Source organism: Taeniopygia guttata, chromosome 5 (genome assembly GCF_048771995.1).
Source record: "Taeniopygia guttata chromosome 5, bTaeGut7.mat, whole genome shotgun sequence".
Classification (NCBI taxonomy): Eukaryota; Metazoa; Chordata; class Aves; order Passeriformes; family Estrildidae; genus Taeniopygia; species Taeniopygia guttata.
The window spans coordinates 52,722,740-52,734,342 of NC_133030.1; the positions used below are offsets into that span (position 1 = coordinate 52,722,740).

Sequence of the window (11,603 nt, forward strand, 5' to 3'; positions counted from 1 at the left end):
GTCCCGCGCAGGTACACGTGTGTCACAGAAGGCAACCCTGAGCTGTGTCACCACACCGATCGATCTCATCGCTTCACAAACAATAAAAGTTGTGCATTCTGCCTGCATTGGCTGGCTTTGCTGGAGGACGGGTTTGATTTGATTTTTTTTTTTTTCGCCTAGAAGAAATTCCAATTTTGTGCTTAGGCAGTGTATTGCTGATTCAACCTAGTAGGGCTTATCCTTCTAATAGGAGAAACTGTCGGTGTTTGCTCTTCTTAGAAACCTAGCCTGAGAGTTTTAAGCGGCAGGGAAACGTGATATCCCAGTTCTCCCTGATACTAACCCGTCATACATCCCTCGGCTGCAATGTGCCGTACTCTCTAGCAGGGCTGCCGAAATTCACGCCGTGAAACCCGCGCGTTCCGCTATAAACAGCCGTCCTTGGAGCGTGGCCGGTGTCTGCGGGGATGTGCCGCTCGCACCCGGCAGCTCCGGTTCCCACCCGGCCCACGACCTCCTCCAGAGCCACCAAGGCTGCGCCGCCGCCGCCTCCCCTCCCTGGGCGGTCCGTGCCGCCGCTGCCCCGTGCGCCCGCGGGGCCGGGCCGGGCCGGGCCGGGCCGGCGGGGTGGGGGCGCCGGGGGCCCGACACGCCCCCTCGGCGGCGCTGGGCTTCCCGGCGCGGCGGGGCGGGCGGCAGAGCGGCGGAGCGGCGGTGCAGCCCGCTGTCCATGGCGGCGGCGGGGCGGGCGCGGCGCGGGGCCGGGCTGAGCGCGGCCGCCCTGCTGGCGCTGCCGGCCCTGGCGCTGCTGGCGCTGCCGGCGCTCCCGGTGCTGCCGCCCGGCCGCGGCGGCGGCGGCGAGGCGCAGCCGGGCTTCTCGCCGCCGCCGGGCTTCTCGCCGCCGCTCCTGCTGCCGCCGGGCTTGCGGGAGGAGCTGCGGCAGAGGCGGCGCGACCTGCGGCGGCTGGAGGCGGCGGCGGGCGGCGGGGAGGCGGCGGGCGCGGCGGGGCTGGGCTGCGGCGACCTGAGCCGGGTGACGGCCGTCAGCGTGCTGGGCTGGGGCTTCACCAAGGTGGTGGCGCGGGCGGCGCTGGCGGGCGGGGGCAGCGTGGCCCTCAAGTCGGTGCACGGGGCGGGCCGGGAGGTGCGGCGCTGCGTGCAGCGGTACGGGGCGCCGGCCGGCTGCCGCCGCCTGGCCGCCTACAAGCTGCTCAAGGAGGTGACGCTGCTGCGGCGCCTGCAGCACCCCGGCATCGTCAAGGTACGGCGGGAGCTGCGGGGGCCGCTGCCTCGGCACGGCGGGGCGGGGGAGTTGTTGCCGGGGCTGAGCCGGTCCGCCCGGGCTGCCCGCGCTGTCCTCGGGCGGCCGAGGTCTGTCGGCGTTGGCGGCGACATCGACCCGACCGTGGCTTCTGCTCTCTCGCAGCTGTACGGCCAATGCTATGACAACAGCGGAGATGCCGAGCTACGGGTCACAGCCATGCTGGAGCTGGGATCCCCGCTGGAGATGATTCAGCTCCTGCAGACCCCCTGGGAGGAAAGATTTAAAGTAAGAAAACAGAGCAAAGGAGTTTTTTCAGTAGCTTTTAGACCACAAACTGGGCAAAGCGGCGAAGAGCCGGTGGTGACCGCTGGGACAAACGGGTATCTCCTGCTGACACTCTGTTTGATCCCGCAAATTGTCTGTAGATCGTTTCCTTTTCATTCCTTTAAAAATACATTAACACAGCTCTAGCTTGGTGTCTCACGGTTAGTTTCTTTCTCCATAGAGCGGGTGTTAAAAGACCTTCATCTGGGAGGAAATAGACAAAAAAGCGTACTCGGTGCTGGGGCGGTGGTTAATACCTTCGATTACAAGATAATGTTCATTTTGCCTCTATATTGTCTATACACACACACACAGACAGACATATATGTATATATATATATATATGTATGTATATATGTATGCAGAAGGGGTTTGGTCAGGATGCTCCTCGGCAACCCAAGTCTGACTTGGGAAAGCCACATCACCATGCTCCGAGTCTGGTTTGCTGTGTGTTACCTTTTCTAGGCAACAAGCTGAGCAAACTGACCCTCACCATGTGTTTGTGTAGTGTTTCTGATTTTGGCCCTTTAGGAATTACTGTAGTAAAATTACTACTAAATTGCTTTCCTCCTGCTGTAGGTGCTAGAACTGCAGCCCTTCTAGTGAGATCTGCCTCATCTCCTAGGCATCCTGCACAGGGACCCGTATGCTCCCCAGGAGTATAAATGACTTGTGACATGGCACTTACTTTGGTTATAGCTTGTTTTACAGTTTGCCTCAAGGGCTCAGTTGGGGTTCAATGCTAGTTGTTTGGGTGCCAGGAGGGAAAAAAAGCATAGTGTAAAAAAGCAAGGGTACCTTAGTGTCAGCAAGAAATGCTTTGGGCAAAATAAAAGTATAGCAAAAGTCCTAAAATAAAATTTCTGTCTGCATGTGGTCCTAGATGTTGAAGGGGAGCCTTGCCATCTGAGCCAGAGGGGGAGTGTGGCAACCATTCGCTCAGCTGTGGGATGCAAAGCTGGGTTTCTTATGATTGCTTCACTAAGCAAGTCAAAATAGCATCAGAGCTTCCACAGTCATTTCTCTTGGCCTGGGGAGTTTTACTTTCTTCAATTCCATGCTAGCTTCTACATAGGTTTCCTAGCACCTCATCTTCTTAAGCGTTCCAAAGTCTTCTGTAAGAAACCCATGATGCTGGGTTAGCTGGTGGTAAAGTTTGGTATGGGGGCATTAGAGATTTTAACAGTCTCTTGACTTCTAGTGTTAGAAGACACTAACTCAGAATTTAAACTGGCACTGTCTAGTCCTGTTTCCTAATTAGGGTGTCTAAACTTACGGGATTCCCTTGTGATGAGCCACATCAGATACCAGGGGTTGTGCGAGTTGTTCCAAGGGAAAAAACTCTCTCCTGCACAGATCGCTATCAGCAGTGGCAAAGGGTGACGTGGGGCTGCCTGGCACACCTAGCTGAGGATACACTTTGTCTGATGCCAGGGCTCCTGATACTGAATGAAAACTGCTGCCAAAAGCTGCTTGAGCAAAGTGCTGGTGCAGTATAAATGCACTCCTCGAGCTCTAGTTTGTTGAAAAATAATTTACCAAGCTTTATGCTGGGTCAGGTATTGTCCAGCCTTTCCCTGCTGCCAAAAAGTTGTCATAAAAGCAAAAAAGCTGGCAATAAATACATTGCAAGCCTTGACTAATTCTTCAGAAGCATGATTGTGTGCCCAAATTCATACTGCTGAGGGATGCAGCAAGGCATGAATCTGGTATTAATGACCACGGAGCCTCAGTCTGTATTGAGCAGCATGGGGGAAGGGAGGGGAATCTATTAATTTTATGCCAGACTGGGAAAAACCCTTCGGATTTCAGCTAGCAAATCAATATAGCTCCTGAAACATGAAGGCTGCTATTGTTTTCCTCACAGCTTTCTCCTCTAGCTCTTCTAACTGCAAATGTCTCTTTTTGTGTACACACATTTTTAAAAAATGTTGCTAAACTACTTACCAGTCAAATCCTGTGGCAATGTTGATAATAAATTTTGTAGCATACATATAATTACCTTTTAAGTTCTGTATGCCTTTTTTCCCTTTTAATTTAATTGAATGCCCTCCCCTTTGTTCTACTTCCAATTTAATAGCTGTTTTTCATCTGTTTTTTTTCCATGCATATTCATCTTCTCTTTCTCAGATTTGCCTGAGTCTTGTGAAACTGCTGTTTTACTTGGCACATTCTCCCCTGGGTTCAATAGCCCTCTTGGATTTCCAGCCAAGGCAGTTTGTTATGGTGGATGGAAACCTAAAAGTGACAGACATGGATGATGCCAGCACTGAGGAGCTGTCTTGCAAGGAAGATAATGACTGCACACTCGACTTCCCTACCAAAAGTTTCCCTCTCAAATGCTCAGTGGTTGGGAAATGTGAAGGAATAAATGAAAAGAAGAATCTGTTCAATGCATATCGGTATGTCCAGCTACATGAGGGAAGATTTGGGGTGGTTGAGCTCACACCCTGCCTCTAGCACCTTGTTCTTCTTCCATGTGGTGATTCCCTCTGTCAAAGGGTAGTTAAGGATCACTTTGAAGCAAGTTATTTTCCTTATAAGGCAGGAAAATATTGTAGGTGTTGTCTGGTGAGAATGAAGGCATCTTTCTTCTGCTGCTTCCTTTTCCCAATGCCCTCTAAAAACTTGCCCCAGAGCTTGCACCTGTAAATTTGCTGTTTGCCAAACAAGCCCTGGTGCTTGATACCCATGGGCTGTGCTTGCTGAAAGCAGTGGCAGTGCAGGCTAGCTGCAAAACCTCACCAGCTCTGAGTCCCGTTGTTGGGAGCAGGCTGGCCAGTGCTTCCCTTCATCTCCAAATCTCCCTGTGGGCTCCTATGGGACAGCAATGGAACAGGTAACAGGCAAGGGGCCGAGGCTGCTGCAGCACTTCACGTGGGCCATCAGCTGAAAATGAGGGACTTTTCCTGCACCACTGATGCAGGTCACATCCTGGAAGGAAGCCTTGGCAGCTGGATGTTTACACAGATGGACTCAGTAAGGGTGCTTGGATTTCCAGGATTCAGTGCTAAAGGGTAAATCCCTGCATAGATTATTGCAGCCTTGCAGTTGCTCTTGTCTCTTGTGCACGTCTTCCCTAGGACAGGAATTCTGTGGAACGGTCAGGAAGTGAATCATCCTGACTTTTCAGGGGCAATAAGAAGGTCAAACCTTTTCAGGGCAAGAGAAAGATCTTGTATGAGTCTTCTTTTATATAGGTTTTTTTTTTTCTTGGTGGGAAATACATTGCTTAGTATACAAAAATGGCCCAGGGGAACAAGGGGAAGCTTTATTGCATGAAGCTTTGCAAGGTAGATTTCATGCAGCAAGATCCAGGCTTTCAGCCCTACTCACAGGAACCATCTGAGGCACCAAGATGTGCTCAAACATAACTTTGTAACCAAAGCAGACTTACTAGTTGCATATGGATAATCAAGTCACGGAAAAATGTAGACAACTTAATCACCAGGGAAATGAAGGCACTATATTCTAATCAGCCTGTGGGATTTTTTGCAGGTATTTTTTCACCTATCTTTTGCCACACTCTGCACCACCAGCTTTGCGGCCCCTTTTGAGTGATATTCTGAATGCAACAGGTATCAGCTAATATTCATTAGAAGTCTCCAAATGGCATTTCATGGAATTGCTTATCTTTGTCATCTTTTTTCCTTAAATGTCATCTTTTTCCTTACATGTAGGTGATTTACGATATGGAATAAATGAAACTCTGAGAGCTTTTGAAAAGGTTTTACATCTGTACAAGTCTGGGCTCTATCTTCAGAAAAGACCTCTTCTTTTAAAAGGTAGTTGATTTTGAATGCTCTAAGTAAAGTAACTACTGAGGGAGTGAGGCACTTGGTAACTGATCAAATTCTAATCTCCTATATTTAGGCAGTTTATAGTCACTAGGAAAAGCACCAAAAGTGTCTTTGTTTGAGCAGGCTTTTGCTGTTTTTTCCATGGGAGCGATGCATGGATGTACTGCTTTGCAAAGTAAAAGCAGTGCAGACAATCTGCATGGGCATGTGTTTGCACTGCTTCTAAATACTCTTCTCATAATGAACATCAGTGTTTCAAGAGAGTGTATTTGAGATAGCAAACTGAGTGGCTTCTGTCTTATTCTTTGGGCCAACAGGTCCATTTTCTGGGCTGATATTCAAACTTCCCATTTGGCTGTGTGACTTGTGTGACTTCTGTCTGCTGAGGACAGGTTATTATGGAAACATAGAGTGGGGTGGGCAGGTGGCAGCACCAAGAGAAGTGTGGCAGGGATAAGTGTGCCTTTATGAGGTGCATTCTTCTGATAATGACCCATTCAGTGGTAGAGATGAGGCTGACCAGAAGGAAGTTTCAAAAATCCAGTGGCTTCTGCGGCTTGCATTTTCCTGAGCATTCACATGAGATGGTGGGTGATGGTGGCTTGCAGAAGGAAATCTTTTTACATGTGAAAGAACTGTAATTTGCACTGTTATGAACAAAGATATCTGGTCATTTGCATGGAAGGACCAGCAGCTTTAACAGGAATTACTGGTATTTTCCAACAACACCTGTCTATTGGCTTCACACTGTGCCAAAATGATCACCATTCTAGAGGTGTGGGAAGGTGGGGAGAGGCTCTTAGCAGTTAGTGAACAATAGCCTGAGCAACACCTGCTCAGGCTTGTCGGGTCTTTTGTCAGGTCTCCTTGTCAGCAGCAGGATCTGGCCTCCCTTTCCCCCAGTGGGGTTCCTCAATCTCCTGTTTCTGTGGGTGGCACCATGATGGGTGGGTCAGTCTGTGCCCCATGTAGCTTGGTGCTGGGTCTGTGATGAGTGTCTGCTGTTGAGGCTGGGGTGTAGGAGAGGCTATTTTGAGGTTGGTTTCTCCAGGGAAAACATGGAGTGCCTGTGGCTTTGCACAGCAGCCTCCTCCACTTACCCACCCCTGCGTTGGCATCCCTTTCCCTTCACCCTTGAGACCTCTGACTCCTCCTACATCTGTGGGGGATTTACTGTCCTGTGCTCTGCTGCAGAACCAAAGAGCAAGATTTGAGTTTCTTTTAACTTTGCACCCTCTTTCTGTCCCCAGACTACATCTCCCTGAAGGGTTTCCGAACGGTGGAAGGAGAAGGCCACAAGTGCTGGCCCTCCTACAGCCACCTGGGCTGCCTGCTGTCCATTCACAGCGCCGAGGAAGCCGCTGCCATTTGCAACTCCCAGCTGCACTGTCAAAGCTTCATTGTCACCCAGCACAGGACGTGGACAGGTGAGCTTGGGCAATGTGACAGGGTGCTGCTGCCTTCCTCCATAGTGCCTTGAGCCTGCAGGCACATGTAAAAGCTGCCTTCCTTATTCTCAAGCTCAGATGGCTGCCACTGTGGGCATCCAGAAATCCCCTGAGTGTTTGTAAGGAGACACAAGAGCAATTATTTTCTCCCCCTGCACCCTTTTTCCTCTACAAATTTTGCTCAGGACTGCCAGGTATTGTTAAACACTCGCTCATTTCTTGCAGAGATGGCTTCACTTTGGTGTTAGGCTAAACAATCCCTGTGGTATGTATAGTTTGCAGAGCTGTGGGGATTTTAGAGATGAAAGAAGCCATGTAAAATGAGGTGGTTACTATTGTTATAATTAAAAGAATCATAGCTTACAAGTTGTTATCACCTTTATCAAAACTAAAGCCCCAAGCCAAGGGATTTCCAGAATGTCCCTGTAATTAGCTCTGATTATAGCCTCTTACAGTTAGCGTGTCTTCAGAATTATTTTAAATTATCTCATTTAGCTGACACTTCAAGCGTGGGCTAAATTGTTTCTTGAAGTAAAACACTAAATCAGGTAAATGAGTGTTTTCACTCACAATGGTGCTGAAGAATCATGTTTTGTCAGTTCACATGACATTTAAAAAATGCTCTAAACTATCAAAAAAGCATCTTTTCTGAGGACTTGTGTGCAATTGGCATGTGGCAAACTAGTTTCATAAGAGTGCTTACACGGATGCAACATAAATCTCTTTGACCCAGCAAGTTTCACACCAGCAGCGGATTGTGTGACTTGTGCCTAACACAGCACATCTGGCTTCCTCACAGGGCAGCTGCTAGTGCTGTGTGTAGTGCCTGCCTGGAAGGAATCCTGCTTGAAACCACGGTGAGGATGCAGGAGAAGCACGTGGGACAGGGACCCTTTCTGCAGTGCCTTGCTAGGGTGCTGATCCCTGACGTCCTGCACCATGCCTGAGGTCTTCAGCAGTTCCCTTCCTGACTTTTTTGTTCCTTGCAGTTTCATGGCTCATCTTTGCAGCCAAAGATACCAGAACTGTGTGGCTGAAATGCCAAGTGCCTAAGTTTGCCAGCTGAATTAATGAGAGCTGTGGGAACATGCTGTTCTGTCCTAGGGCTGCTTGGTAAAGCAAAGCAAGATGTAAAACCTGTGGGGTTGGATGGTGCATTCCTTGTGCACACTCTGAGCATCTGGAATTTACTGGGAGTGTAAAATACATCCATAGCAGGGCAGAGTGACCCTCCATTCAGCAAGCAGTGTGTTCCTGTGCCTTTTGCAATAAATAGCATGGGTCAAGATGAACCTCTCTCCTCTACTAAACTTGCATTTTTATTTCCTTTCCAGGACGCCCACTCGCCTCATTTCAGAGTAGCTGGACTGATTTAATACCGGATACTAACGCTGTAGTCTATATTAAACGTTCTGCTTCCTCAGGGGGAAGACTTTAAAGACAATGAGATCACATAAAATGATCCTGGGAGGAACAAACTGCTGGGGAGAATTTCATCTGCTGGAAAGAATGACATATTTTATTTTGCTTTGGGATGGGATCTCCCTGCCAGCTCAGATAGAGTCAAATGCTGCTGTCTTCTTGATCAAAGCTCAATTTTCTCATTGCTGCTCCACTAGCTTCTTTTCTGTTCCCATACTGCTGTTCCACATAAATGGTCTCAGTTTTAGTCAAATGTTGCTAGACTGTGCAATACTTAGCTTTGCTGCTTTGGCCAGCTTGTCAGCCAAGAAATAGAAATAGCTGCAAGGGATCCAGCTTGGGTAGGCTTAGTTATTTTGGTCACCTCCAAAAATCTACAGATAATGCACTTTGGAGAAGGCAATGGCTCTTTTTGCAGCTGCAAACTGGGTTTTCTTACTACTGCAAATATAAAGGACTGGATTTCAGTGGTGAGGTCAAGGTTGAAGGGTTGGGATCCATAACCGGAGGTTGATGATGGGGGTGGTCCTCCAAGGAGGGTCCTGATTCAGTTCCTTCCAGTGCAGGGGAGGGAAGTGGTGTACAGGTCAACGCTGGATCCAAATATCTGTGTGTTTGGATGCAGGATTTGGGGTTGATCCTATGTGATTTCTAATACCAGCTCCCATGTATCAACCTTGAAGGTTTTTCTCTGTTACTTTCCATGAAAGAGCGAAACATTCAAATTATTTATATGTAAGGTGTGACTTACTATGATAAAGAATTACTGTTTATTCTAAGCATTCTGTGAGAAGTTTGTTTTTTTTTTTTTCTTTAATTGCCTAAGTCTTTACTGTAACCAAATGGAGAAATGCCAGTGTTTCCTACCTTCAGCTCACCTAGCATTGTTACCCACTCCTGAGGCCAACCTGTGAGTGCTCCAAGCAGTGTATGAATGTTCCTGAGCCCCCTCAGACACTTAGGTCTTGAAGGACGCTGTGGCTGTACTTGCAGACTTCTGAGCATAGAGGAGACTGTATGGTCCCAAGAGCCTCCTGCAACTGCTCTTTGCTGAAGTTGTAGATGTGGCCTCTGAAAAATAGGGTTAGTAGAACTTCATACGGTAAGAGATGACAGTGGGATGTGCCACTGCTGGGACTCCCTGGAAGCAGTGACTATCCAGGACCTCTTCTGTAGCACTGTCGGGAAAGCCTAAATCACCACTGACCTCATGTGTCCTAGGGAAGGTCCCTGCCTTTGTGCAGGGGAGCCACACTACAGCCTCTGCACGATGCCACATTGTTTTCTGCTTGTCCCACACCAGAAATTACAGCTTTTGGAACACGGGCAGCAACGGTGTACCCATTTCTGTGTGCTGCCTTGTGGCAGTGGGGCACCCTTGCACTGAAGACACCGGAGCTCTTGCCTGGAGTCGTACTGTGTTTTTGGTGGTCTCTCCCGGTTTCCTAGCGCAGGAACCCATCTTTCAGCTCGTTAGTACTCGATTAACCACAGCAATGCCTTTGCACGGTGTCTTTCTCATGCACTGGATTCCCTGCTGCTTGCTCTGGGCTGGAGGACTCTGATGGTGATATCAATTAGTGAGAATTCCCGGGTAGCACAGCAAGAAGGCTCTTGTGATGACATTGCTGCAGGCTTTGTGATGGCAAAGCTTTTTAAATAGACAGGGACAGACCCCTCTTGCCATTCCAGCGGGTCCTGTGGAAGTTGAAGGGAAGGTCCTGCCAGGGGTCTGCTATTGTTTTACATCGACCCTGAGCAGGGCTTCAGACACCTGCTGTGCTCCACATTAGCAAGAGGTAAAGGGAGTTTATTCCATATCTCTCAGCCTCCTGAGATACACATCAGAACTACTTCCCCCAAAGCAAGGCCGTGCAAGGGCCAGCCTGGAGTCATTTCAGAGAGGAAAAAACAATGCAAAAGTTGAAGTGGTTCCTGTTGGTGTTAGAAAGACCTTCCCATCTTAAAAGTTTCTCCTGGTAAAAAGAACATTGTGTATTTTAGTTGTGTGATGCTTCTTTCATGTGGCAGGTTTTTCTGTCAAGTATTCATTGTAGCGTTGCTGCCAATCGTGTGCAGCCCCTCGGCAGACGGTGAAGGTGCAAGGAATGCCAGTGTCACCTCTATAAGTGCAGCTTCCAGCATCAGCCTGCAGTTAGACCCTGGCACAAGAGACCACTGATCGTGTCTTGGAAGTTTTGAACACACAGTGATTAACAAGCAATAATAATAATAAAAACATAAAGAAAAAGGGAAGCTAGGCTTTAAAGAATTACAATGCTTGGCTTGCTGTTGCCATGGCAAGTGGCTTCTGTAGGATATTTAGACAACCCTGTGCAAAAGGAGTAAGCACATTCTTAGAGGCTGAACCCTCATTCATCTGGCTGGCACAGAGAAGGAGCCAGGGCACAAGCCTGCACCAATGCTGTTCATGGGCTAGAGACTAAGAAGTTGCCACATCTCGAGCCGTACTTTGACGTGCATTTGAGGAAACACAGTCACTGGAAGTAGCAATTCCCACCCTGCTTTTTCCCAGCTTCTCGCTGTTATTGTCTGCTGAGAAACTTTTACCAATGGCTGTGCCAGTTTAAAAGCCTGTGGGATTGTTTTTCTGCTAGACTGCAGTGAGCAGCTTGTGACTCCCTCATTTCGGGCAGATCACACGTGGCTCAGGTGCAGCTTCTGTGCCGGGTCTGTGTGAAGTACCCAAACTATTCCCAGCCCTAAGGGGAGGCTACAGGAGGAAGCATCTTCTATACAGCTTTTGGGCCCATGTGGCTGTTTTGTAGTGCACTGTCCTTATGCCCCATCTCACTCAGTCAGCCTGTGTTCATTCTATCCTTTTACTAAATTATAACTGGCTCAAGCAACTTTAGACTTTCAATGCCACTTAAAATTTCAGTGCATGCCTAAAAGCTGTATTTCAGTAACTACAGTACATAAAAAGTCAGATATAAACATTTACTGCCCTTAAAACTCCCGGCTGCTGGAGTCAATTTGTCTCTGCTATCGCTGATCAGTATTTCAGCTGCCATCGTGGAATATGTAGCGGAGGAAAGTGCTTGGAAGGAAACAGCAGGGGATCAATTGCAATGGAAACCATGTGTGCTGGAGGGATGATATGTACCTAAATGTGTCTATCACATCTTCCCAAAGGATGCTGTGCTTTTAGGAGAGAATGGATATGAAAGCGTTGCCTCCATAGATAAAAGCTGGGAATATAATTTTTTTAGACACAAACTTTAATACTCTTAATTAATTCTGTATTGTAATAACAGAGTTAAAGCCACATCCATGAAGGATATACCATGTACTCCAAAGATACAAACCACAGTTTAATAAATAGCAACAGATGCTGCATTA

At 48.3% G+C, this 11,603-nt stretch overlaps 1 protein-coding gene across 2 annotated transcripts; it reads left to right on the forward strand.

Moving 5' to 3' along the window:
• Window positions 1–675: 675 nt before the first annotated feature.
• On the forward strand, window positions 676–9,019 carry LOC100219136 (extracellular tyrosine-protein kinase PKDCC). 2 transcript variants are annotated; one of them, XM_072930396.1, is made up of 7 exons: window positions 676–1,243; window positions 1,409–1,531; window positions 3,701–3,972; window positions 5,069–5,148; window positions 5,251–5,355; window positions 6,621–6,797; window positions 8,243–9,019. In XM_072930396.1, exons 1-7 carry the CDS (start codon window positions 713–715, stop codon window positions 8,254–8,256), a joined length of 1,302 nt encoding a protein of 433 aa, XP_072786497.1. In that variant the 5' UTR covers window positions 676–712; the 3' UTR covers window positions 8,257–9,019. The 2 variants fall into 2 exon arrangements, with proteins under 2 accessions (XP_072786497.1, XP_030130824.4); XM_030274964.4 differs by having other exon boundaries at window positions 681–1,243; window positions 8,153–9,019.
• The last annotated feature ends 2,584 nt before the right edge of the window (window positions 9,020–11,603 follow it).